Source organism: Solea senegalensis, linkage group LG18 (assembly GCF_019176455.1).
Source record: "Solea senegalensis isolate Sse05_10M linkage group LG18, IFAPA_SoseM_1, whole genome shotgun sequence".
NCBI classification, from domain to species: Eukaryota; Metazoa; Chordata; class Actinopteri; order Pleuronectiformes; family Soleidae; genus Solea; species Solea senegalensis.
This window is the reverse complement of record NC_058041.1, coordinates 6,911,947-6,936,455: the sequence shown is the minus strand read 5'-3', so window position 1 is coordinate 6,936,455 and position 24,509 is coordinate 6,911,947. Positions and strand designations below refer to the sequence as shown.

The 24,509-nt window shown below is 41.2% G+C and overlaps 1 protein-coding gene across 1 annotated transcript in view; it reads left to right on the top strand.

Moving 5' to 3' along the window:
- The window catches only part of myo1d (myosin 1D), a 74,005-nt gene that overhangs the window by 17,001 nt on the left and 32,495 nt on the right, over positions 1-24,509 (top strand). The window contains exons 4-16 of the mRNA XM_044013988.1: positions 962-1,127; positions 1,476-1,529; positions 1,902-1,997; positions 2,503-2,619; positions 2,997-3,200; positions 3,600-3,745; positions 3,832-3,946; positions 4,106-4,276; positions 13,784-13,854; positions 15,405-15,479; positions 16,034-16,166; positions 16,617-16,783; positions 17,564-17,771. Of these exons, the coding sequence (XP_043869923.1) occupies positions 962-1,127; positions 1,476-1,529; positions 1,902-1,997; positions 2,503-2,619; positions 2,997-3,200; positions 3,600-3,745; positions 3,832-3,946; positions 4,106-4,276; positions 13,784-13,854; positions 15,405-15,479; positions 16,034-16,166; positions 16,617-16,783; positions 17,564-17,771 (1,723 nt within the window). The remainder of the gene's footprint in view (positions 1-961; positions 1,128-1,475; positions 1,530-1,901; positions 1,998-2,502; positions 2,620-2,996; positions 3,201-3,599; positions 3,746-3,831; positions 3,947-4,105; positions 4,277-13,783; positions 13,855-15,404; positions 15,480-16,033; positions 16,167-16,616; positions 16,784-17,563; positions 17,772-24,509) is intronic.

The following is a 24,509-nucleotide window of genomic DNA, read 5'->3' as shown; positions in this document are numbered from 1 at the left end:
GCACAGGTGGCGATTGCTGGCGAAACAGCAAATCATATCTGCTATGACTCTCTGTTCTGGTTACACTAATGAGACGCCAGATGCACGCAATATTTTATTCTAATATGTAGGCTGTGTCGAAACTGAACCACAGGCTGCACAGAAACATGTATCTCCTCTGGCAAAGCAGAGTTTCAGCCCAAAAGAAAAACAGCCTCTGGCATTTCACTGCCTGACCCAGCTTCAGTGTGTTCATAGATTCTTCCTGGGTGTTCAATTGTCTTCTTGACAGTGCAGTTACTTGTATTACAGGTTATCTTTTGTTTTCTTTCTAATCACAGGAATCCTAATTTGAAGCAAGCTATTGTCATACTCCAGGACTTGATACAGCCAGTAGTCAAAGATCATACTCAGACATGGTTACACCTCGCTTAGACTTTATTCCCTGATAGGAGAGCGGGTGGTGGCTGCACCTGTAGATAAAGGACATTTGAATGGTATGAGAACATGGTTGTGAAATTGTCAGAAGAAAAAAAAGAGATTAACTTTGATACAAAGTAAACTAAATGCAGGTCAAAGACAATAAAAACATTTAATTCATGGATAAAGTTTGATGGTCAGTCTTACTGTTGGACTTTAAATGGTGGTGAATACAATTTAATGACAATACATATCACTATATTAGCATTTATTTCTTATTTTAGTGTGATATGTAATTGCGTACTAACCACTGTTGCTATTAATACTGGATATAGTATTGTAAAATACATCATTTATTATGAACTGCCTGTTTCTACCAAGTACCAAGATGAAACAAAGACACTGAGAGGTTGGCAAACAATTGTCTTGTGATCTTGGCCCATCTGTTTTTCTAGATATTTGTCCTTTATTGCACATGCTCCACACTGTACATCATTTGTTTAACCTGGTTGCACTAAGTCGACTACTTTACCTTTTGAATATGACCCGTTTTTCTCCACAGGGTAAAAAACACGCTGCTTAAATCCAACTGTGTGTTGGAGGCGTTCGGTAACGCCAAGACCAACCGCAACGACAACTCCAGCCGCTTTGGCAAATACATGGACATCAATTTTGACTTCAAAGGAGATCCCATCGGAGGCCACATCAACAACTACCTGCTGGAAAAGGTAAGACTGGCCTCAGACGTAACCTGGTGATAATGCAGGCAACAATAAAAACTCTCCGGATTCATTATGTTGTAAAAACATGCACATGTCCTTCTATAGAAGCCAACATTATACTTTCTACCCTAAGTCTATGTTAATCAACACAATATTATATTTTTATTATATGATGGTACAAGGAAACAAGGAAGACAGATGAAAGACAGACACATTCTTTACTTTTGTCCTCATGAAATACTGAAAAGTTTCCCCATTTCTGCTTTGTAGGAGCTACTTAAATGGGGTGAGGCTTTTAGGCTGCAGTTGACCTCGTGCTTGTGTGTGTTTTTTCTTTTTATCTCCTGCCAATAGTGCAGGGTGATTTTCCAGCAGGAAGGAGAGAGGAGCTTCCATTCATTCTACCAGGTAAATGTGTGTTTGTTTACATTTGCATTGGCATGTGAAAAAGGCACATATTTGTGTTTTGCATATGAAAAACAGACCTTGATAAGAATCAATGCAATATTTCTGAGGCTTCAATAGAATCTTTATTCCTTCATGTTGGAGTGTCAGTGTCAGTTGACAACCAGCCACAGATGTACTGACTGTGTTGCTGGGAGAAAATGGAGCAGAAAACACAGGCTGCACCACATGTATGAATAGATATGTCCGAATTTATAGTTGGCACCATGTAAAGTATTGTAACCGTATACTTTGTTGGCCAGCAATGCAAACGCACAACTAAAAGCCCTGGATAATTTGTAAGTAAACTTTGTGCTGACTCTGTTCCACCACCAGCTGCTCAGAGGAGCGCCAGATTCCTTGTTACGCTCGCTTCACATCCAGAAGGATCCAACAGCCTACAACTACATCAAAGTCGGAGGCCAGATTAAGGTACTCCTTATATGTTCTGCACACTCACGCACGTTTTTATAATTGTTAGTATGCAAACCACAAAAAAACACAGCCTACATGTGTCTTCTCTTTGCGTCTTTCACGCCCATCTTTGGGGAACAAGCGTAAAGTGTGAGGCGATGACACTTTTTACTGTATGGCGCACAAGTGTGGCCTTTAAAGAAAGAAGTCTTCATTTAGACATCTGTTGTGCTCAGCGGCCTTTGTTGGAGCTTAATGAATAGGAAGAGAACTACTTGACAGCAACACACGTCATGTGACATCATGGAACATGGATTGTTCAACCAACCAGCTGAGGTGGCGGTTTCTGCCCCAGTTTTTATATTTTATAGCCCGACATCACAAAAGGAAAAGCCGTGACTCTGGAGTAGACCATACATGTCTCAAATCAACCATAGGCCTATTTTAAAAAAAGAAGTCTTCTCCATCTCATTCTCTCTCTCTCTGTGTCTCATTCCCGCTCTATTTCTGTCTTTGTCCGCAGTCTTCCATCAATGACGGAGCTGATTTCAAAGCTGTAGCCGATGCCATGAAAGTCATTGGCTTCACAGGCGACGAGATTAATACTGCTTACAAAATCCTGGCCACCATCCTGCATCTGGTAATATGTGATATGATGACAAATCCCTGCCTATGTTCTAATGCCAGAACGTTTTTTTTTTTTCATTTATATTTGTGTATTTTTAACTAAAATTTGTGGACTTTACTGTTTTTTTTTTTTAAAATGAGATAAGGACTTATTTTCCCTGCCTGCCCCCTGCACTGCTACTGTATAAAGAATCGCTCCCTCAGTCAGGTCCGATGGTATTGCTTGACAGAGCCAGTTTTCACATGGACACAACAAACCACAAAATTTACCAGACATTATTCACTGTAGCATCCGCCTAAAATCATTCAAACTAGTTTAGTGAAACTGTGCCTTTTAACCAAATGAAACTTGAGCCTAATGAATCCTTACTCTGTCATGTCTCTCTCCAGGGAAACCTAACGTTTGGTGTGGACGGTGACGTGACGTTGATCGAGAACACAAAGCTGGTGTCTGTGATCAGGGAGCTGCTGTCCACAAAGGAGGAGAACGTGGAGAAGGCCCTGCTCTATCGCACGGTGGCCACGGGGCGAGACGTGATCGAAAAACAGCACACGGCACAAGAGGCCAGCTACGGACGCGACGCTCTTGCCAAGGTTATTGTTGGAAAGACGGGGAAAAAAAGATTACATGTTTGTCGTCACCGCACAAAGTGGGAACGATCCACACTGGGTTGCTGAAGCATGAAGGGTTGTCACATTTCACTTCATGCTAGGTGTATTTTTACTGCGGTTCCCACTGATTCCCACAAGCATGTGAGTCACAGTGTTTATGGCTCCAGTCAGAGGCTGGAGGCTGTGAAGGGGAAAACAATGTATGTAGGCAGCTTCAAGACACCATGTTGACTCACTGACATTTCATGACATTTAACTTCCCACCTATTCATATGTTACTATGTGTGTGACTAACTGCTCTCCGCTCTTGAGCAAGGCACTTGCTCACCAGCTTGCAGTTTGTCAGCTGCCCACATCTCACATGGAAATTGTCGTCCTCAGGCCATGTATGAGCATATGTTCTGCTGGATTGTGGGACGAATCAATGACATCATCGAGGTGCGAAACTATGACGCAAAAGTCCACGGTAAGAACACGGTCATCGGGGTGCTGGACATCTACGGCTTTGAGATTTTCCAGAACAACAGGTTAGTCCGTCACCGTTTGTATTCCGTCATTTTGCACTGAAGTGATGTTGCGAAAGTTAATCTTATTTCTGTTTCTTGTGCTCCAGCTTTGAACAATTCTGCATCAACTACTGTAATGAAAAGCTGCAGCAGCTGTTTATCCAGCTGGTGCTGAGGCAGGAACAGGAAGAGTATCAAAGAGAAGGCATCCCTTGGAAACATGTATGAAAGACATATTTCGGTTTGCGTATATTTACTTTGTCAGTGTGGATATCTGTTTTTATTTTAACACATCCAGATATACTCATCTCCTTTGACCTGAAACACCTTTTACGTGTCGTCCTAATTTTGCTCCTTCTGTGCTCCTGTCTCCTTCATCAGATTGATTACTTCAATAACCAGATCATTGTGGATTTGGTAGAGCAGCAGCATAAAGGCATCTTCTCTGTCCTCGACGAGGCTTGTATGAACGTGGGCAAAGTCACAGATGAGGTTTTCCTCCAAGGACTTAATGGCAAGCTGGCCAAACACGCCCACTACACCAGCCGAAAGGTAGGAAAACACTAAATATACTGTGTGTCTGATCAATCCAAAGATTATGTATTTATGTTGTTGTTTAGACAAGCACATGACAGATATTTCTGTCACTTAGGGTGGAGTACTTTTGTGGTATCCCCTAATAATAAAAAATGTGTTGATCATTATCAAATTGTAATCAAATTCAGATGTCTAGTGGCTAATGGGTCTAAATCTTGTTTGACATCTACATGACACACATACTCATTATCGTGCTTCCTTTCACTGCTATTAGTCCACTACTTTTTCCTTTTTTTTTTCTTCTGGATGTTATTTATTTATAAGCTGATCAACCGTTAGTTGAGTTGCGTTTAGCATAAGCAGTGTATAAGCTTTAGATGATGCACGGTGTGGCTGTGTAACTTGAGAACCACAGAGGGCTGATTACACCATGCTGTAAGTAACCATTAGAGCCAGAGGAAAAGCTTGGACATAATCCTGTTTAATAAAAAGGAAGGCTTACAATCTAATTCACTCTAATGGGCTGTGAGCTGAAACTTAATCCTGAGGAAAATAATGTCCTTGTTTTGTGTTTTTGGATTTTAAAAAAAAAGGATTAAAAGTGGTACAAGTCACTCAATTATCACTAATGTGGGATCACTATATTCTAGTTTATCTGCCCGTGTTAAAGGTGGAAAGGGTTTTTGTGTCCCCGATTCCCCGAGTAGACTCCAAACCACAGTCGTGTTTTTATTCAGACGGCTGCAATTTCATCTGCGTACGCATGGGGGCGTCAGCTGTCAGAGCAAGAGCGGGAAGGAGTCTGACTCAACACTTTGCACAAGTGATGTCACTGCCAGCCAATGGGAGTGTATAGAGCTATGGTATTGGAGAGGATGTGTTTAGACATTTATTAGGAAAGTCATGCAGAGAAACTGGAGTACTGGAGAGAAGAACGGCGAGTGATGCAGTTCAAAATAAAAAAGAAATGATGACATATGCTAAGTAAACAAACATCTGAGGCTACAAAGTGAGCCACTGTGTCTGAAAGCCTTTTCAAATGCTTCCCGAAAGCTGCAATGCAAAGAGAAGAAAAAATATCGAGCCAACCCGGTCTGTACTGACCCTGCAGACACTGTTGCTCAGTGAATAAAGTGCACAATTAGCAGGAAGCTGAAGCAAGGTTGAATCAAGATGAGATAAATATTGCACTGTGCTCTGGGGCATATTGATTGGAGAAGCCTCCTTGCCTCATAACATCTGGGAGTCGATATGCCCCCCTGCTGCTCTGTGACCTGCACACTTTTAAAGGCCCGTGAAATTAAAGGGTCTGATACAGAGCGATCCAGCTGTTACTTCCTGGAACCAGTATTGGCATGAATCAATATTAGTCGGCGATCTCATTTTTTGTGCCGTCCCGTGTCCCGTTGCCAGGCAACATTGACATAATGGACATTTTCTCAGGAAGTAGTGTAAACTGTAGGGAGTGTTCGTAGATCTCCGGGGCGTTTTTTGAAAAGGATAGACTGTGAGTATTACCATTTATATTAACAACCTTGAAAATGAATTCATCTCAAGTGTATTAGAGATGAGCTTATCACTTGCCAGTCTAATTGTGTGTGTGTGTGTGTGTGTGTGTGTGTGTGTGCTTGTATTTGTGGCTTTGTGAGGACCAAATGTCGTATAGACTATACAGAGTGAAGACATTTTGGCTGGACCTCGCACCTTTAAAGGGCTTTTAGGGGTTTAAGACCTGGTTTTAGGGTTAGGGTTAGAATTGGGTCTAGGTAAACAAAGCAGTGCAATAGATGGAGTTCTGTGTAAATGAAGGTTCACTTTCACGACTGAAAAGAAATAGCAAGCCTCTGGTAAATAAAATGAAAATCTGTTGCTGCTGAAAGTGGATAGACTGAAATGACTGAAATTCTCCTTTGACGACATATTTCATGTTGTTACAACAGAACATCGTGTTGCTAATATAAATAATATTTGAAACTACAACCTGCATAAATGCAGCGAGTAAATGCTAAAGATACAGTATTTTCACGACAGTGACCTTGATGTTGGATTTACTGAAATTCATATGATTACAGTGGCTTAAAAAAAGAAAGTGTTAGTGTGAACTTGTTATCCATAGGTATTATATGATATTATAGAGATTTGTGTACATTTATTGATGTCGAAGGTCTTATATCTGAAAGCTTATATCAGCTGAACTTGTCTAACTCAATGTTGTTTTTGCTCTTAGCACCACTCAGTGGTCAGAGTTATAGTTGCAGGTTTTTTTTAACCCATGAAATGAGATATTGGCATACTGTTCCTGGTTGTTGTGGCTTTTCAAGTGGTTGTTATAAAGCCGACCTAGTGAAACCCGAAATGAAATGTGATGTTGTTATTTTTGTTTGAATTCTGAATTTTTTTTATTCTGCTCTATCAATCATGCTCTTAGTTTGCAGCCCATGTGTTTATTACGTTAACATGGATATAGATTTTCTATTCTATGAGGGGAATGAACTTTGACATTAGTTCGAACTAAAGGAAAATAAAAAGAAGAAACCAATTCTTTGTGTGTGAACCAAAAAAGTCTTCCTACCCCACACTCACTGCAGATTAGCTCTTGGGAGAGTTCTGAAAATGTCAAGACTTTAAAGGCCTTCAGCCTGATAGCTTTTTTCATGTGTGCCAAGTCTGCCAGCATGAAAGTGTGAAGGTTTTTTTAAAAAGGAGGAGACGTGTGAGGTGAGAAGGGGATGCACCTCAACCAGAGGAACGATTGAGTCCAGTAGGAAAGAAGTATGAAGCTTGTACATTGAATTTGCTGAAGCACACAAGTCAGTGTTATGCTTAAAAAGTATCACATCTTTCATATTATAAGAGGATTAACCGACAACATGACTGTGCAGCTGCACTCTTTCTCTCTTTTTTAAGCATTTCCTGGCCTGAAAACCATTGTGCTCAGCACCAGATGGCAGCAAGGCAAAGTTAGCACCTAGATTGTGAGGTTGAACAGCCCACAACTAAAAAGGCAAGATGTTGTGAGCAGATCAGTGCTAAGAGGAGAAGAATGATTATGGATTTTTATATTCATCGTCACAAACATCTGAGTAATGTTGGCTTTACTCTATGTCTCCTGGGTTTGTTCTCATCAGGTGGTGATTAATTGGACTACCTGTCACAAAAATGAGAATAAATAAATAAAAATTTATTTATTTTTTAGAAATCTTTCAAAAACTTGTTTAAAACTAAACATTTTATTGTTATATATTTGGCAAATCACAAACTGAGTTCACTCTTTTATAGCCACATTTTAGCCATGTTACTGGGCTTCTTCTCTGAGAACATTCAACCAGTAAAACTAAATGTTCTGTTCAGGAATGGAGGTAAATAACTATTTATAATTTTAATCAAGAAATAATAATGTGCTTTCGTATTTTTCCAGTTTTTTTAATAATTTTTAATAATAATAATCATCATGATATGTGAAAAATATAATTGCTTCTACATACTGTTGTATTAACCATTACAGAAACATAAAATGATTTTTCTATTACGTTAGGGCAGCTGTGGCATAAACCTTCTATAATTTAAACCTAAAATGTGTGTAAACCTCTTGAACGCATGGTTACAAGGGTTTAGCATAAGGATAAAGTACTTGTGTTACTTCCTAACATGAAATACAATTTCGAAAGACTGTTGGCGAGGCGAAAAAAATGAACTCACAGTCCTGTCACAACCTGTGTCTTCGTGCCGTCACTGCCACGAAGCGAAACAAAAGCACAACTGTATACGTGACTGCGTGTCGTCAACATGTGCCTCAGTGTGCAGCACTATTATTAAAGTCTACTGCTAAGAGTCGAGGAGCCTTGGCAGAGGCTGAGTCACACATCTATTCAGATGATGTTCTGTAACACGATCTGTGCCGTGTGTCCTCACACTCTGGATGATGCCGGACTCCATCTTTGTGATGCTGTCTACATGTCTGCAGCACACATACACACACACACACACACACACATACTCTAATCATTCATTCATTCAGATACTTCAAAACCTGCGTTACACACTCACGTGCAGTGACACATGACTGTCAGGGCCATGAAAGGAGGGAGAGGAAGTTTCCTTGAGTCACAGATGCAGCCTGCTGTGACTTCCAAACTACCATTCCAGATCTCAATATGTCATGTTGCTTCGCAGTCTGCTGATGGCAAATTCTTTTTTTAGTGGATTCCAGGCTTCTCAGCCTTGTTAATGAATTAATCAGGGGCCTTTGATGCGTGGAAGCCACAGGCGTGTTTACAGAGCTCAGTCGCTGGAATATGATCTGCTGCCAGTGATGCTGCGCTCTGATTTCTTTGTGCTTCTGCGTTGACGCAGTAAAAATCCAACTGTCTTCAGTTTTTTTTTTCTTCCCCCACGAGGTTGCGTTTGCTAAGCTCTGCCGTTTCATCACACTGAAGTTTAACTACATTCATTCCTAATGACTTCCTCACTTTTTTAGCTTTTACTGCAAATACGAGCTGTTGAGCAACGTAAAGGCATAACTTTTGCTCATAAAGGAATGATCAATACTGTTTGCATTCAGATATCGATCGATTAGGAATGAGGATTCCAATCTGTGCCACATTTCCTACAGCATTACATTACAAGGTCAGGTCCACTGTACACTGCAGCTTAAGATTTCTGTTCTTGGCTGACAGGAGTGAAACCTACACAAAATATTCTATGACTGAGTAATAGTGATTGAAACTTAGATAGTAATCCCCTGATATCAGTTTTTTGTTTCTTTGTCACTGAATAGATTTATAACCTAACTGTTCATTAGACAACGTTGTTATGTTGTACAACAAACCAACAGATTTCAACCAACATATCTAATTTCACATTTCTTTCCTGCAGTTTTGTCTTCGGCCTCTCTTTGTCTCCGCTCCTCCTCGTACTCCCCCGTGATTTGCTTTGATCCAAAGTGTTTCATCGTTTGCTGACACATTAGTTCCTGTCGGAGCAGCAACTGTTTCTCTCCTCAGCTCTCTCTTTTGACAATCACCTGAGCACGTGGCGTGACAAGTGCAGCATACTAACAGGATGCAATGTATGCACGTGAGTGTGTGTGTGTGTGTGTGTTCTGCACCTGCTGCCACGTGTATGAATGCATGTAGACGGCTGCTCTAACTGGTAAAGCCTTCACTGGCCATGTGTTGGTGATGCTAATCACTCAGTCACTCTTATTACCTTCAGGGAAGGCTCAAGGTCAACGTTAGCAGCATCAAGGACACGGAGGACTTCAGCTGATGTATATTATGTGTGGCATGTGACATCCAGTGCGCCATTGTCAGGCCAGTTTGATAGGTTTTATGCGAGACGTACTCATACACAGTATATTTAATAGTTAAGTCTGTCCATAACCAAGGATGCAAGGATGCAGCTTGACATACAATGGCTTAATAATACCCTGACAGCTGCCACTCGGTGCACATGGGCAAGAAAAGCAAAATCCGTCCAGTCATCTGCCGCCTGGGTCTGCTCCCGTGTTACCCGCTGTGATTTGTTGACAGGTTTGGAGACAGTCAGACGCTGCTCCTCAGGAGATCTGGCTTGTTTCCTGTCAAGTCCAAAGGCTACAGAGCAGCAGGGCACAGGTGGCAAACAGGACCTGCAGGTGCTGGAGGGAGAAAAATGTTAGAGTCAGACTGAGGTGGGATTCTCTCAAACCGGGGCTCACAGTGATCATTGTATGCAGAGACAATGAAAAGTCAAGACACGATTTGATTGATCTGATCCACGACGATTACAGCAAACAAAAATCTATTGTTGAAATATTAGAATATGAATTTTAAGTCTGAATAAATGACTAATTACTTATCTTTTAAAGGGATTAACACCGTTCTTCCAAAGCACTGACTGTAATGTGGCTCTGTCACTATGAAGTGCAGCTGAATATACAAAAGAATCGGTTAAAAAAGTGTGGTGGATTTTAGCGTGTGTGTGTTCTCGCTCTGCTCACAACATCTTCACTGTGATAAGAACTAAAGGTGAGAAAGTCGCATGGAAGCGTCTTATCATCACTTCCTGTCACATTAACATCAGGTGCTGTTACTGCGTGTACCTGAGACACTCGGTGCGCCGTGTTCTTGTTATTTTGTCTCTGTCTGTCACTCGACTTCTCACCTCACTTCTCCCTCTATTCACAGCTTTTCCACAATTTTTGTCTTGTTGGTAATGTTTCTGCTCACCACCACCACCCTTACGCCCTTACGCCCTTACGCCCTGTTCTGCCTTCTGAAAAATAATTTTCACCAACCATATAAACACACCTGAGCAAAAAGTATTTAAAATTGGATCATGTCACAGTTCACTTGGCTCGTTTATATGAACAAAATAAAATAAAAACAGTCTTTCTTGTGACTTCTGCACAATTATCACTACTTTATATCACTCATAAAAATGAGATATAAAATGAATCATAACTTTGACTCAACAACACATAAGAAGATGAAAAAAACCCACACATTTTGAAGCCTGAATATGTGACCTACAAACACACACCCTGAGGATGTTCAATATAAGGAGTTGTGTATTATTCCCACGGCAATTTACCAATTTACCTGTGAACCCTAACCCTCTGTGCGTTAACAACGATCACCATTTCTTGACGACAGTATCACACACTCACTAAACAATTAATTGGGCAAATAATCAGGCGCAGTTGTCTCTAGTACTCTTTGCAGCGTTTGTGGCCTCTGACTTTGCTGACTCCGCCATCCTCCTGCTTAACATTCATGTGGTGATTTGCCTGAAGCTGCTCAGCATAATCACCATGTTTTACTGCTTGAATTAGCATCACTAGCATTTCCTCTGGACTGGCTTTGGGTTAAGTGCATCGCTCCACAGTTAGGTCTTTAAAGGGGGAATAAATTACATTTATTCCCCCTGCACACACCATACCGTTACTTATTTCTTTAAAGCACAATATTTGCCTGTTTTTAATCTGAAGTCTGTCTTGTTTTTATAAGAAAGTAAAGATGTTTAAGACTAATTGTAAAAAAAACCCAAAACATTATTGTTATTTATATATTTAGTTGGATTTTATGTCCCTCTTATGTGAGCAATATTAATATTGATGTCAGTATTGATGTTAAACGTGGCACTCTGATGTCTGATTTTAGAACATGTGTGTTGTACCAGACAACTGATTTGCTTGCCTTAATGTAAACTGTAATATTTCCTGTAATGGAAACTATGAAAAAAAGAACCGACAGTCCAAAGTTTGCTTCATTCACACTAATTAAAAACGGAAAGTCAATAAAATCGCACATTAAGACATTTTAGCGATCAACTCTTTTAATTTGTTAATTTTTGTTAATGTCTGAGACCAAACCCATGTCCACGATGTAGGCTACACTATGTCATTTGGAAGGAGCACATGCAAAAAAGGGGTTAGATACAACGGTCATGTTAATCTCTGCACTTCCTCTTATCATTACTCTGACCTTGTTTGGTTTCCATTAGTTTGCCCTAGCTTTACACACACACACACACACACACACACACACACACACACACACACACACAGCCACCATTAGGTAAATCCCAAATGTGGTGGAGGTGGGACTGATGAAGCTGCCAAGAGTGTGTGTGTGTGTGTGTGTGTGTGTGTGCGCGCTGTGTGATGGACTGTGACTGATTGAGATGGATGATAGTCAGCGTGGCTTCCAGCAGATGCAGTCTGTCTGTCTGACAGTGCATCTGTCTGTAAGTCTGTCCGGTTTGTCTGCGTTCACGTTTGTGTTTCCTGGTAATATTAATTAATTCTCCCCAGGAAAGTGTGTGCATTTTCAATGTCCACACAGATTATGTGCTAGACTGTGTAGACAGTTGGAAGGATTTGGTTTCGCTGTCCATAGGGAGAGAGAGTCCAGGCAGCCTTCAAATTAAGATCTTGAGCAGTGGGAGCTTATCGGAATGGAACCGCGACCACTACATTAAGCAGTATGCCATTTTAGAAAGTGTTGCTACAGTATGTAATCTTTCCTAATAACCTTTTCTGTCCTTTGTTTTCTGAGTGCGCAGCTGTCGGCAATAAAAAAAACTTCAGAGAGGATCAGTGCGGGCGTTTGAGCACTTCAGTAGTTTCTGAGGTGTCAGGGAGGTGAAGAGTCTTATGATTTCACTGAGGAATTTCACTTGAATGTGTGAGAGATTTACTGCGGGGCTTTTGCAGTTTGATTTCCAGTATTTCCAGTTTGCTGTGTGTGTTTGTGCTCGTAACATGTAGGTGGACAGTGATAGTTAAGACTGTTAATTTGTAAGGGTTGTTTCGGGTTGGTATCATTACAAAAGAATCAAACACATTCATTATCCAGTAATAGATGTAGTTATTATGCTAAAGGCTATTCCATTACATAAATTATTGATTGAAATGCTGATTAAATGTTTCCTTTTCCTTTTTTTGTGGGGGTGGTGTTTTAAAAATGAATGTTACCATGGCAACAGTATCAGCCTTAGATTTGTGAAACATGCTCATTCACTTTCTGTCTGTGAATGAAATTTCATGGAATATGCATCAAAAGTGTGAGACTAATCTTCAATCTTCTTCCTCCAACATCACAACAAATTGTTAAATGTATTGTAAAGAAAATATAGATAATAAATATGTCGTCGAGATTTTCCATAGTCTTCTGTATCTGTGCCATGCTGCTTGCTTTTTTTCCCCTCTTTGTTTCCCGTAGCTTTAATCTCTCTGCATCCAGTAACCTCAACCTTCTGTCCCTCTGTTCTTGTTGACATTGTGATGAGAGAGCAGGTCCTGTCTGCTTCTAATCTCTTGATGTCAGCGTAATACTTTTAGTCGGTCACCCACTGTGACACGCAGACACGCTCACACAAACAGAGTTTCTTTCTTCCCACGTTCCCCCGGCTGCTTTGCAGTTCTAGATAAACCGAGCAGCTTCATCACACTCATCACAGGCCTCTCTCTCTGCATTGCTATTTTTTGCTTCTTCCTTCTCGGCATCACACGTGTACTTTCACACTCTTTTTCTTTTTCCGCCTGCGCCGTCTCTCCCTGTCACATCGCATTCATTCCAGTTCTTGCTCAGCCCTCGTCTCATCGTCTCTCTTGTGCCCACATTCTTGAACTGTATACGTTACCGTCTTGCCCGTTCTTCTCACTCACCGTCTCCCATCCCTCCCATGCTCTTTCCCTGTCTGTCTTCACACAACCTGAGTGTGTTGGTGTTCTTCACACCTCTGTGTCTTATAAAACTGGCGTGCTCGGACATGTTTAGAGTCACAACACAGCACTACTTTTACCCAAACAGTCCAGATGTGGGAAAACACCACATCCGAAGTTCAAGGGATGTTGTCCTCTAAAAGCTTCTTAAAAATAGTGTGTACAGTATCTGTGTCCCACTTTTAAGGGTTTTGAATAATAGCAAAGTGAAGATGAGATTCTTTTTCTTTGCTTTTTTTTTTGTTGTTGTTGTATTTTAGTTTTCTGAAATGACCTTCGCCGTTGCTCACTCGCTGTTCTCTGTCACTCCGCAGCTCTCACCGACCGATAAGAGTTTGGAGTTTGACAGGGACTTTCGCATCAGGCACTACGCAGGAGATGTTGTGTAAGTATCCTCATTTATTCACAAGAAGCCTTTACTGGTGACTCACCTTCTTTTTGAAATTGTTTACATATTCATGCCTCAGATCTTCCTACTGAAATCACAGACGGGTGACGCGTGGAATGCTGATGATGTGTGTCCACAGAGCCCCATCGAGGCTCCATTTGACAATTTCATACTGAATTACGAGCATTTCCGTTTCTCCCAAAAGAGAGCCAGAACACAAAACACTCCACCAATGAAAACCTGTGTTGCGTCTTACTCAACATGAATATCAGTGAGGTCATGACACACATTTACACTCGTTTTAAGCTTTGTTCTCTGTTATGAAAGGGTCTACGTGCATTAAGATAAATTGGGCCAGATGGAGAGTACATCTCACATTGGAGTCTGAAGCGGTGTAATCACACAAAACAAAATGACGTTCAAATGGCACTTTTGCCTGATGACGATTGTAGAACAGTCAATGGTTATAGCATCACATTTAATGCGTAACCACACGCATTTATAAATCCCCATAATGTATTTTTGTGACCGTGATTCTTGTGGCTACAGTTCAGAAAGCAGAATGAGCCGTTCACTCATAAGAAGGTTGAAAAGCCACTTCCTTCAGTCTGCGTGCTGGAGTAACCTTTGACACGATGTTTGCCGGACGTGTGCATTTGCGGGGGGAAAAATCACCGGAAACAAAACAACAAAAGCTTTTTGTTGTTTTAAACAATATGGTTTTAAAGATATAATATGTAACATTACTGCATGATCTAAAAAATGACGAGACACATTTACAGTAGAAAACATGTTCCAACACTCTTTAAATCCATAGATGTCTGTATTTCTATTCATAGTGTGTGTATTTGTCATGGCTGCTCACAACAATTCCCATGATCCCTCGCTTCGTCCCGATGTCATCAAACATGCGCTGTTATAGCAGCAAGCGTTCAGACACTTTAAAGCGTCTCCACACAAACACTGATGTATACGCTCATGAACATTAATCGTCGTCGCACATTTGTCCCCCTTTTAAAAAAGGACCACAAACCAATCCCCAGTCCCTCAAGTACTTTTCACACAAAAGTGAATAAATCACTCACTCTAAGCCCCTAAAATATACTCTGAGGGAAACACGTTGAGCCCATTTACGAGAGCTGAGTGTCTGCCACCCGCGGGATGACTCAGCCAGAGGAGGAGGAAGGCCCAACTGGCAAACCTGATTGATCCCTGAGCCACTTAGGCCAGGCAGGAGGCAGAGTGCAAAAAAAACATGTTTCATCTGCTTACATGGTGACATGTCGCATTCTTGTCAGGGCTGTCCTATTTCTTAAGGCTCAATTTCAACTCTTACATCTTGTCATTCGATTCCAAAGGTCCTATGATTAAAGGGGGAGGGGTGAGACTAGACCGTCAATATTAAATGGGTCAACTTGGATAAGGATGTTAGGACGAGGTCTTGATATGTCGCTCTATAATTACAGTTTGTAATAAATATAACAAAGGTGCTTCCAAACGTGTGTGTGTGTGTACGTAAAAAAGCACTTCCTGCCTTCTTTTCCCAGGTACTCAGTGGTGGGTTTTATTGATAAGAACAAAGACACTCTGTTCCAGGATTTCAAGAGGCTGCTCTATAACAGGTGAGACAGACACACACACACAGTTTCACCTCCACCTCCTGTATTATTTCCTGCGGCGCTTTGATTTCCTGACACTCCCCTAGAAAGACGAGCGCAGGACTTTGTAAAAACTAATCTCCTCTCAGCTTTTTCCTCCTCCTCCTCCTCCTCCACTCTGCTGAATATGAATGTGAGGTCCAGTGATTCTTGACACAGGACAATTTGAGATAGCAGATCCAATCTTTTGTTAATATTTCCTGGTGTGGGTGTTGTATCCTGATACTACAAGAGAAAAATCTTGGAAACATTTAAATATAATTGCCTGAGCTCTTGCTCCTGAAAACATTTGGAGTAGAAAACAAAGCTGTGACTGCAGCTTTTCATCAAAGTTGTTGGCAAGTCTTTTATCATTTGAGATATTTCATATAAAAAAGAACGATAGAGGGAATAGATTTTTCTGTAGAATAGCTTTTTTTCACCTGAATCACTACTTATTGAAATATTATATTTTTACCTAAAATTACTTTTGCTACTACAAGCCCGAAAATTCATTTTTTTCTCTTTCGGCCGTCCAGTTCTAACCCAGTACTGAAGGGGATGTGGCCTGAGGGCAAACTCAGCATCACTGAGGTCACCAAACGTCCACTGACGGCTGCAACGCTCTTCAAAAACTCCATGATCTCACTGGTGGAGAACCTGGCCAGCAAGGTGAGGAGCACTGACCCTGAGAAACAATATCCACACTGAAATGTGGGTCAAATGTTGCCGCTACATACTGGGGTGAAGACTGTTGATATTCTGCATCTATTTTTGGAGTAGATTAATAACATTTTTCAAAAAGTCTATTTTGTCTTGTATACTACAAATGTGATTAAGGCTTGACGGTTTGGGTAAAATATCTTAATTGTGATTTTTCTGACACATTTCATTTACATTTTAATTCTTTAAGTCGAGCTTCAGTTCAATATTTACTGTTACAATTAATAATCATTTTTGAAAACAGTGGAAAATGTGTGTTTCTGCTCCCTAGAAGGCAAATTGTCTATAACATGCATCCATCCATTTTCCTCCATTATCCTTGGTTGGGTGTTATCAGGCAAAGCAATCTAGTCTCACTAGTTGAGTGTGGATTATTTGTGTCGATCGTTGCCTCTGCAGGAGCCCTACTATGTTCGCTGCATCAAGCCCAACGATGTCAAGTCGCCTCTGCTGTTTGAGCACGAACGCTGCCGCCATCAGGTGGAATACCTCGGGCTGCTGGAGAATCTTAGAGTGCGCCGTGCCGGCTTTGCCTACAGGCAGACATACCCACGCTTCCTACAGAGGTACCCCGACATCGTCATCTTCCAAGCAACTTAATCTAGTGAAGAAGAAAAAAAACACTTTCAATCCAATCAATTCAATCCAATTTAGTGAAAAACAACACCTTTGACCAAAGTGAGTACAGCAAGTGACACCCTCTGTCATCACACCCTCACATGGAGTGAGGGGATTCTTACATACATGCCTGGAAAAACCTAGAACGCTCTGAAACAGCATCAACCAAAGAGGAGACTCAGACACTTGTTGTAGCCCCCGGTCTGATTCCCCCGGCTTTCACATTTCACCCACTGCCCTCCCAGAAACCATTGTGGTGGATGGAGGATTAGGTAATGACTCTTTTGCATAATGTACTCTCAAGTCTTCCACTTGTGTCACTTGAATCCCCCTCACTCATGTATTAGTACTTGGTTCTTGCATCACAGTGCTGACAGTCAGCCGTGAAATGATTTCGGGATGTGGTCTAGAAAGGAAAGCTCAGACTCTCTGGATTTTGGAAGAGAATATCAGAAGAGCCACGTTTGACCCCTCTCCTTAAAACCTGTATGACCCATAAAATATTGTATTAAAATGGCATTATTTTCATTCTCGGATATTATATAACGTGAAGTAAAAAATGAGAAAATGAAAAGAAATGAAAACCTTTTCAAGTACGGAGGTGAGAGAGTCCGAAAATGAAATACGTTGTCAATGTCAGAAGTCGAAGATCTCATAAATGACCGCTTATTTTTGTGAAGTTATTCACCGCTGCATTTTTCTCATGCGAGCCCTTTTGCGTCCTCCAGATACAAGATGATCTCAGAGTTTACGTGGCCCAATCATGACCTGCCGTCAGACAAAGACGCAGTAAAGAGGCTCTTGCAGGGATGCAGGTTTGACCACGACGCGGCCTACGGCAAGACTAAGGTCTTCCTCCGCACACCGCGGACCCTCTTCAGCCTGGAGGATCAGAGAGAAGAAATGGTCCAAAGGATCGTCCTCTTTCTCCAGAAGGTGAGTCAGAGTCTACCTCAGAGCAGAAGTTGACACAGTTAAACAGTTTGACACTTGGAAGATTCCTAATGTTTGAAATAAGTCGTATAATATGGAGTTTTACTTCATATATTCCTTTTTATTTATCTCATTCCTCTCCCTGGTTGTGCCTTGGACCAACAGACTGATAAAGAGGAGTATTTAGTATTCACAAACATCCATCAGTGTTAATGCTACTGATTGCCAGTAATCACCAGCTATAATCTGATTAGAGCCTTGGAACAACATTATGAGGGTGTTATGCTTTCAAGGTCTGAGTCGTGTTTTCACTTGAGTTCACCAGTCCTTGTTTTGCATTTGAATAAACTCAGTGACTGGAAACATTCTAGTTCTACTGAATTCTTAGACAGGATTTCACAAAGTCTGAGCCATAGAGCGGGTATAATTTAGCGTTATTACCTCAAACAAGGAGGTTATGTTTTCATCAGCGTGTGGGTTTATCTATAAGTGTTGTCCTGCTCTAAGCAACTTCCTGTCTACAGTTTTTGACGAATCGTACTGAATTTTTTGTGACGGGTCGGGGATCATGCAAGTATGTTTTCCCAGTACATTTTGGAAAGAATCGACCCACTGATGACGTCATAAAGTCTCAGGGGTTCAATAAAAACAGGGTTTGCTGGGGTTCAATATGTAAACATTTCAAGTTTAAGCCTTGGCTGGCGGAGTTCTGCGTTCGTTTTCCGTCTTTTGATGTTAATGCTTTGATACCTCTTTCCCAGTCGTGAATCCTCAATCACACAACTCTTGTACAGTTATGAGATGAAATAAGTGGATCTTATATTTATAGTTTGAAACGTTGCTGTTTTGGACAGTGGTAGAGCTGAAACGATGAATCGATTATTAATTAATCAACTATTTTGATAATTGAATAATCGGTTTGATGCTTTTTTCATGATTTAAACCAGATTTCCGATTGTTTAAGCTTCTTAAATGTGACTATTTTCTTCATTTCTTTGCTCTGGATAACAAATAAATCATTAAAAGTCAATCATTTTGGTTTGCGGACAAAACAAGACATTTGAGAACATCATTTCCAGGTTTGACGAACACCGATCAACATTTGTTAACGTTTTCTTATATTCCGAACCATCGATTAATCAAGAAAATAATCGACAGATTAATCGATTATGAAAATAATCGTTAGTTGCAGCTCTAGACAGTGGCACTAATGATTAAAATGAAATAAAACGAGTTCAATGCAGAAAATTCAGCTCAGTGCCTGCAGATTGTGGCTGACGCATTTGGAACAATATTGTTAAAAATATTGTTCCAAATAAAAACTCAAAGAAAAAGGAACTCCCTTTTCAGTCCTAGCTGATATTTTACAGCCTAAATAACTAGCTCCAGCATTAATATAAAAATGTGATGACTATAACATTGTGTTCGGTTTTGTTTTCAATCCTGAGCTTCTATGAATACTGATCACCATGTGTCTCAGTATTAAGTGTTTGGGATGCTCGTTATGCATCACAGGTTGGATGAAACCTTCAGGTGAGAATAAGTTAGAATCAGAAGATGATCGCGTTACATGTGTGTACATGTTACAGGTCATTGTGCAGAGTAGAACTTTATTGCTTTGACAGACGGAGACACTGGATGTAAATGAGGAGCTCGGCTCCAGGAGGCTATTAAATTAAGCACTTGCTATAAAAACTGCAGATTCTGTCCACACTGGACACATTTCCCCAACTGTTATTAGATTAGAATCATGTGGACAGATTCCTTCACACCATGTTGCTTTTGTGTCTTTCTCAAGGAGTAACTCCAAGCGTTCAAACATGAAAGGATCTCCCTGCCAAATTGACTTCTGTTGCAGATTGATTGCTCGACCTCTGTATTGATCTAGACGACCCTTTACGGGTTCTTCCCACAGACATACGAGAGGGGGGCGTTTCTTCTACCTTTCCCTCAGGAGAATCCTATCTTGTATCTCCCAGGATAAGCAGGCTTTAATAATGTAGGGGAAGCCCAGGGGAATAGTAGCTTTTCCACCAAAACAAGCACAGCATGGCACTGCAGGCTCTTTTTTTATCTTGCCCTCTGTCAATGTGAAGGCCAAGCATTTGCAGTGTGTGCTTGCCCACAGAGACACGCATGCTCGCTCACGCTACACGCACTGACACACAGAATCATCACATCGTGATGTGACACCAGAATTGACTCCTGTGTCTTTCATGCTGTTGCTCAAACAAACATCCCAGCCCAAGTCTGACCTGCTGTGCAAACCAATCCCGTTATCAGCACCTGGCACACCACACAGCCTTATGCCAGTCAGGACCGCGGTGCCAGGACTGTCGGCTTACAAGAGAGGCTCAGTCTCACTTCCTGTGCCTCGTGGGGTTTATTGTAGTCGCTCTTTATTTGCTCCATCAGTGGAGCTGCAAGATATGGTGATACATTTATATATAATTGGTACAATTTATCATTTTTTTTTGGCATCTTTTATCGTCATTGTGTCATCTTGATTTTTTAGGCAGTGGAATACCAGCATCACTGTTTTGACACATATTTTGTCTTCATCAAATAATCGCAGTGTCTTCAGATTTAGACGTTGCACTTTTACAGTGCGACTCATCCATGAATGACAAAATTCTGCTCGCTTCCCAAACACAGGTTGCTCACAGTGCCACGGCCCAATCAATCTGCACAAGCGCTGTGTTTTTCTTACTTTACCCTTTGAATTACCGCAACCTCCATTAAAGAGGGGAGGCGTGAGGGGAAAGTCACTGGGGGCATTTAATCCAGCCATTCTCTGCGTTCTTCAATCTCGTCCTCCCAGTCTTGTGCTTCATCCACTCACTCCACCCAGCCTCAGATTTATTACCCAGTTAGACCTGGATGCATGACCCATCACTGCTCTACCTCCTCTTGCTTTGTGCAACAGTGCGTCAACAGCAATGCTTGAATCTCTGTGTACGACTGAGCAGTTCAGGCATTTTAAGAAATGGTCACTTGAAGAATGGCGAAAAAAAAAAGCATTCAATCCAATGTAAAGAAAAAAAAAGAGAGCTTATAAAATATACACAAGCCACCCTCCCCCACCTTCCATCTTTGTTAAAATGAATATTTCATAAATTCAAGCTCAGTCATCCACATCACACTAACTGCCGCTGCTCGTCTGAGTAGCAACAATGGGGGGAAAAAGAGGACGCCCCCCCTTTCCCCTCCCCTCCCCTCCTGTGTATTCTGAGCTGCTGACTTAATTGCTTTCCAAAGCTTTACATAGGTTTATCAGATGTGGCGTGTGTTATGTCTCGGGTAGAAAGCTTTTTCCATTGTGACCACTGGGGGCTTGTCTGGGCATGAGCTGAATGAATGTGTCCGTGTCGGAGGAAGAGCTGTGGGGAGAAGTCATATCTTGAGGCAATGAATAGGTTTGTTTTGGGAGAAGCTGAGTGACGTGAAATGACTGAAATAGAGGCGACATAAACTGTCCAGAACTGATCCGTCTCCTCAGACCTCAGCAGGAACATGATCTCTCATCTTTTTATTCCCTCTGAACCTGCTAAGTGCTTCACTTGTCATCACCTCGACAGAAACTTGGATTGGTTAATGTCTGTAGTTGATCAAAGGAGTTTCCTTTGGTTTCCTTTCCTGTTTCTGCTTGAGGTTTCTAAAGGGTTTGGATTTATGGAGCTTTTCTTTAGCTTTTCTAGTCTTGATGAGTCCAGACAGTTATGGCCATTCATCCATTCACCCATCAGCATGTAAACTAGCTGAGCGAGGAATCGAACCCCACAACCTTAAACCTTTTAACACTGACTTTTTTTTTGCTTATTTTAACCATGAAAGGACCAAAAAATGTCCTGTAACTCAGTGATTTTCGCCATTTTTTCCAGAATAACTTCCAATATCTAGCAATTATTTATGATTTACTGTTAAAATTCTGTCTTAACAATTTAAAAGGAAGAAAAACAAACAGGTTTAGTTTGAAAAACACTGCAGTTGTACACAGATAACAGATTTTGCATGCTTAATTTGAAATTTGAACAGTATAAAACATATTAACAAACACATTGTGTTGGCTTTGACGTGCAACTTCTCAGCTTTCAGAAAGCGTTGGGATTTTTCTGATAGCACAAAACGTCTAACTACAGTAATGCAAATTGTGTCGTCAGTGATGCACTCGGTTTTAAAAGGGTTAAGTTGAAAGACGACTTGCTCTACCAATGAGCTGCTGTCTACCTGTTTATTAACGCTGATGGCTTTCTTTCTATTGTAAGTTCTTGTCCCTACTAAATAAATTTTTTTATGATGTGTTGAAAAAGAAACACCATCGATGATTTTTTCTTTGAAGTCTTGGCATTTTTTTTATTACATCTGCCCTAAACCACAGTATGCAACTGACCTTCAATTTTTCAAGGCTGACTTTGGTTTTTTTTTATCTTTCAACGCTGCAATCCAGAAATAACTTGTTGAAACTCGCCCTCTTTTAGGAAGTATATAAAACTCCAAAACACTGTAACCATGGGGGCTGTCTCCATGGCAACTTCCATTTGGAGTGCATTCATGGTCAACACAGTTTTTTCTTTTTCAGATTTTGCTCATCGACGTCACTATTCAAATCCTCACTAAACAATCATTGTAACATTGGTTTTAAATGATTCCACATCCATCCATCCTAAAGAAAAAAAAGCTTTTATATTGGCTTCACCCTGAGGATGCCTGCGTTGCATTTTGGTTGAAAACTTGAAATCTGAGTAGAATTTTATTTGATTTAAAAGTGAAGTCGACACGACACAACCTTACCTGTCAACTGTTATCAGCTTTATTAATATGTAGGGTTCATAGTAATTAAATAAAAGGGGACACATATTACATGCATTTGTATTCACGCACATGCTTTTTTGGAAGTACTAAATCACGTCCGTTACTGAGAAAAAAATAATAATGTTGGCCTGAATTAAAGGTGAATTGGCATAAATTAAGCTCCCTGTGTGAGTGAGAAAGTTAAAGCATTTGTGACTGGTTTTGTCAGCATGTTAATTTATAATTGTTTGCCTTTAATTAAAAACAAATAATGTTAGATTGCATGACACAAGAAAGAACCCCAACCTTGTTAAAAAAGTAGCTTTTCTACTTTAACTTGAGTAAATTTTTAGACCAGTACTTGTATTTGTACTTGTTAAAATGTTATCAAAGTACGGGTACTTTTACTCGAGTAGAATATTTCAGTACTCTTTCCACCTCTGGTTGCACAAAAGATATTTTATGCAACGTGTTGTTTTTTTTGTTTTTAGTTGATAAATAGTGATTTACTTTGTCAATAAGCTGATTTTATTTGTGCGTGATCCTTCAAACATGCCTGACTAATGCAAGTCATTTTAAGCTTATACTGCTGACCAGTGGCGATATTCCTCTAATCTATTTCCTCCTGTCCCATTCAATTGATGGATGGACCGTCCAGAGCCATTCAATCTCTTCTTCAATACTGTCCCTTTCAGTAGGACTGTGTTGGGGAGGATCCACCTCAACACAGTTCTTTCACGTCATTAGAGTATATTAACTCTGAGCTAAACATTGAATATGATACAGCCCTGGGATTCAAGATAAGAGGGATTCAGCCTCTGATTATAGTGAGTATGCACTGCTCACCCAAGCTTTTTATTGACTGACGATAATGACTGCTGGCCTGAGCCGCGGCCCAGCGTCTTCCCTTGATGCGTTGCGGTGGGAGCACTTTGCAGGTTCACTTAATTGTGTCACACACTCTTGATCCCGCCTCCCCTCCCTCGCCCACCGCGTGTATCGAGCATGTCACTGGGAAGCCCACTCAATATCCCCCAGAGGACGTGGAAACTCGGGTGTTCCACATTGGATCGCAGTGGAGCGTGTCAGTGGTGCACACCGGTCTATCTGTCTTTCCGTGTGAGAGTTTGGACATGTCTTCTTTTATTCTTTCACAGTGAGGTGAAGGGTTGTTTAAAGACAGCCAGGGCTGCATCACAGTTGATGTCCTTTGGTTAAAGCAACAGTCCTCAGTGCTGTACGATTAAAAGACTTCCAGTTGTAAGTCATGGGTGTTGTCTGTGTTCTCAGCTGAAACCTCCCACCTCTCACCGTGTGATTTGTGAATGCTCTTACCCAGTATGCATTTCAATTCTGCCACACCCCGCCCCTCCCCTCCCCTGAAACAAAACCACAACATGTTTGGCTTTGTTGCGGTGGCGAAATCCTCAATCTGGCTTTGATGATCTCGTAAATCCTGCGCCTGGTGCAAGGTGAGGGCAGCCTCCATGATGGCAGAGACTCTAAAGGGATGATCAGAGGGCTTTATTGGCCAGAGGGGGGCGGGAGGGGGGCAGACTGTCAGGGGCCTTGTTATTGGTCTGATTTATCCACAGTTCCCTCGAGTGCCATCTTCATCAGCTTGCTACCATCGTCGCGGCCAACCCGCTCTGCTGTTTGAGGGGCTGAAAGTGTGTTTATGCCCCGATTGTCTCGTCATAATTCTAACCCCTCGCCACTTTCCACCTGTCTCACACCTTAATGAGGCTCCACAGACGTCGGAGACAGTTTAAGTCTGTTGTTATCTCACTCACTGTGGCTTTATGGTCTTTTCTTCTCGCCTCCAACCCGAGTCATTTACAATGTAATTAGTGATTTATTGCTCAAATTAACACAGTTGTTGCTCTGGCAAAAAGGACTGTGCATCATGTGGACACCGGGCAGGCAACATTTTCACTGAGATACCAGTGA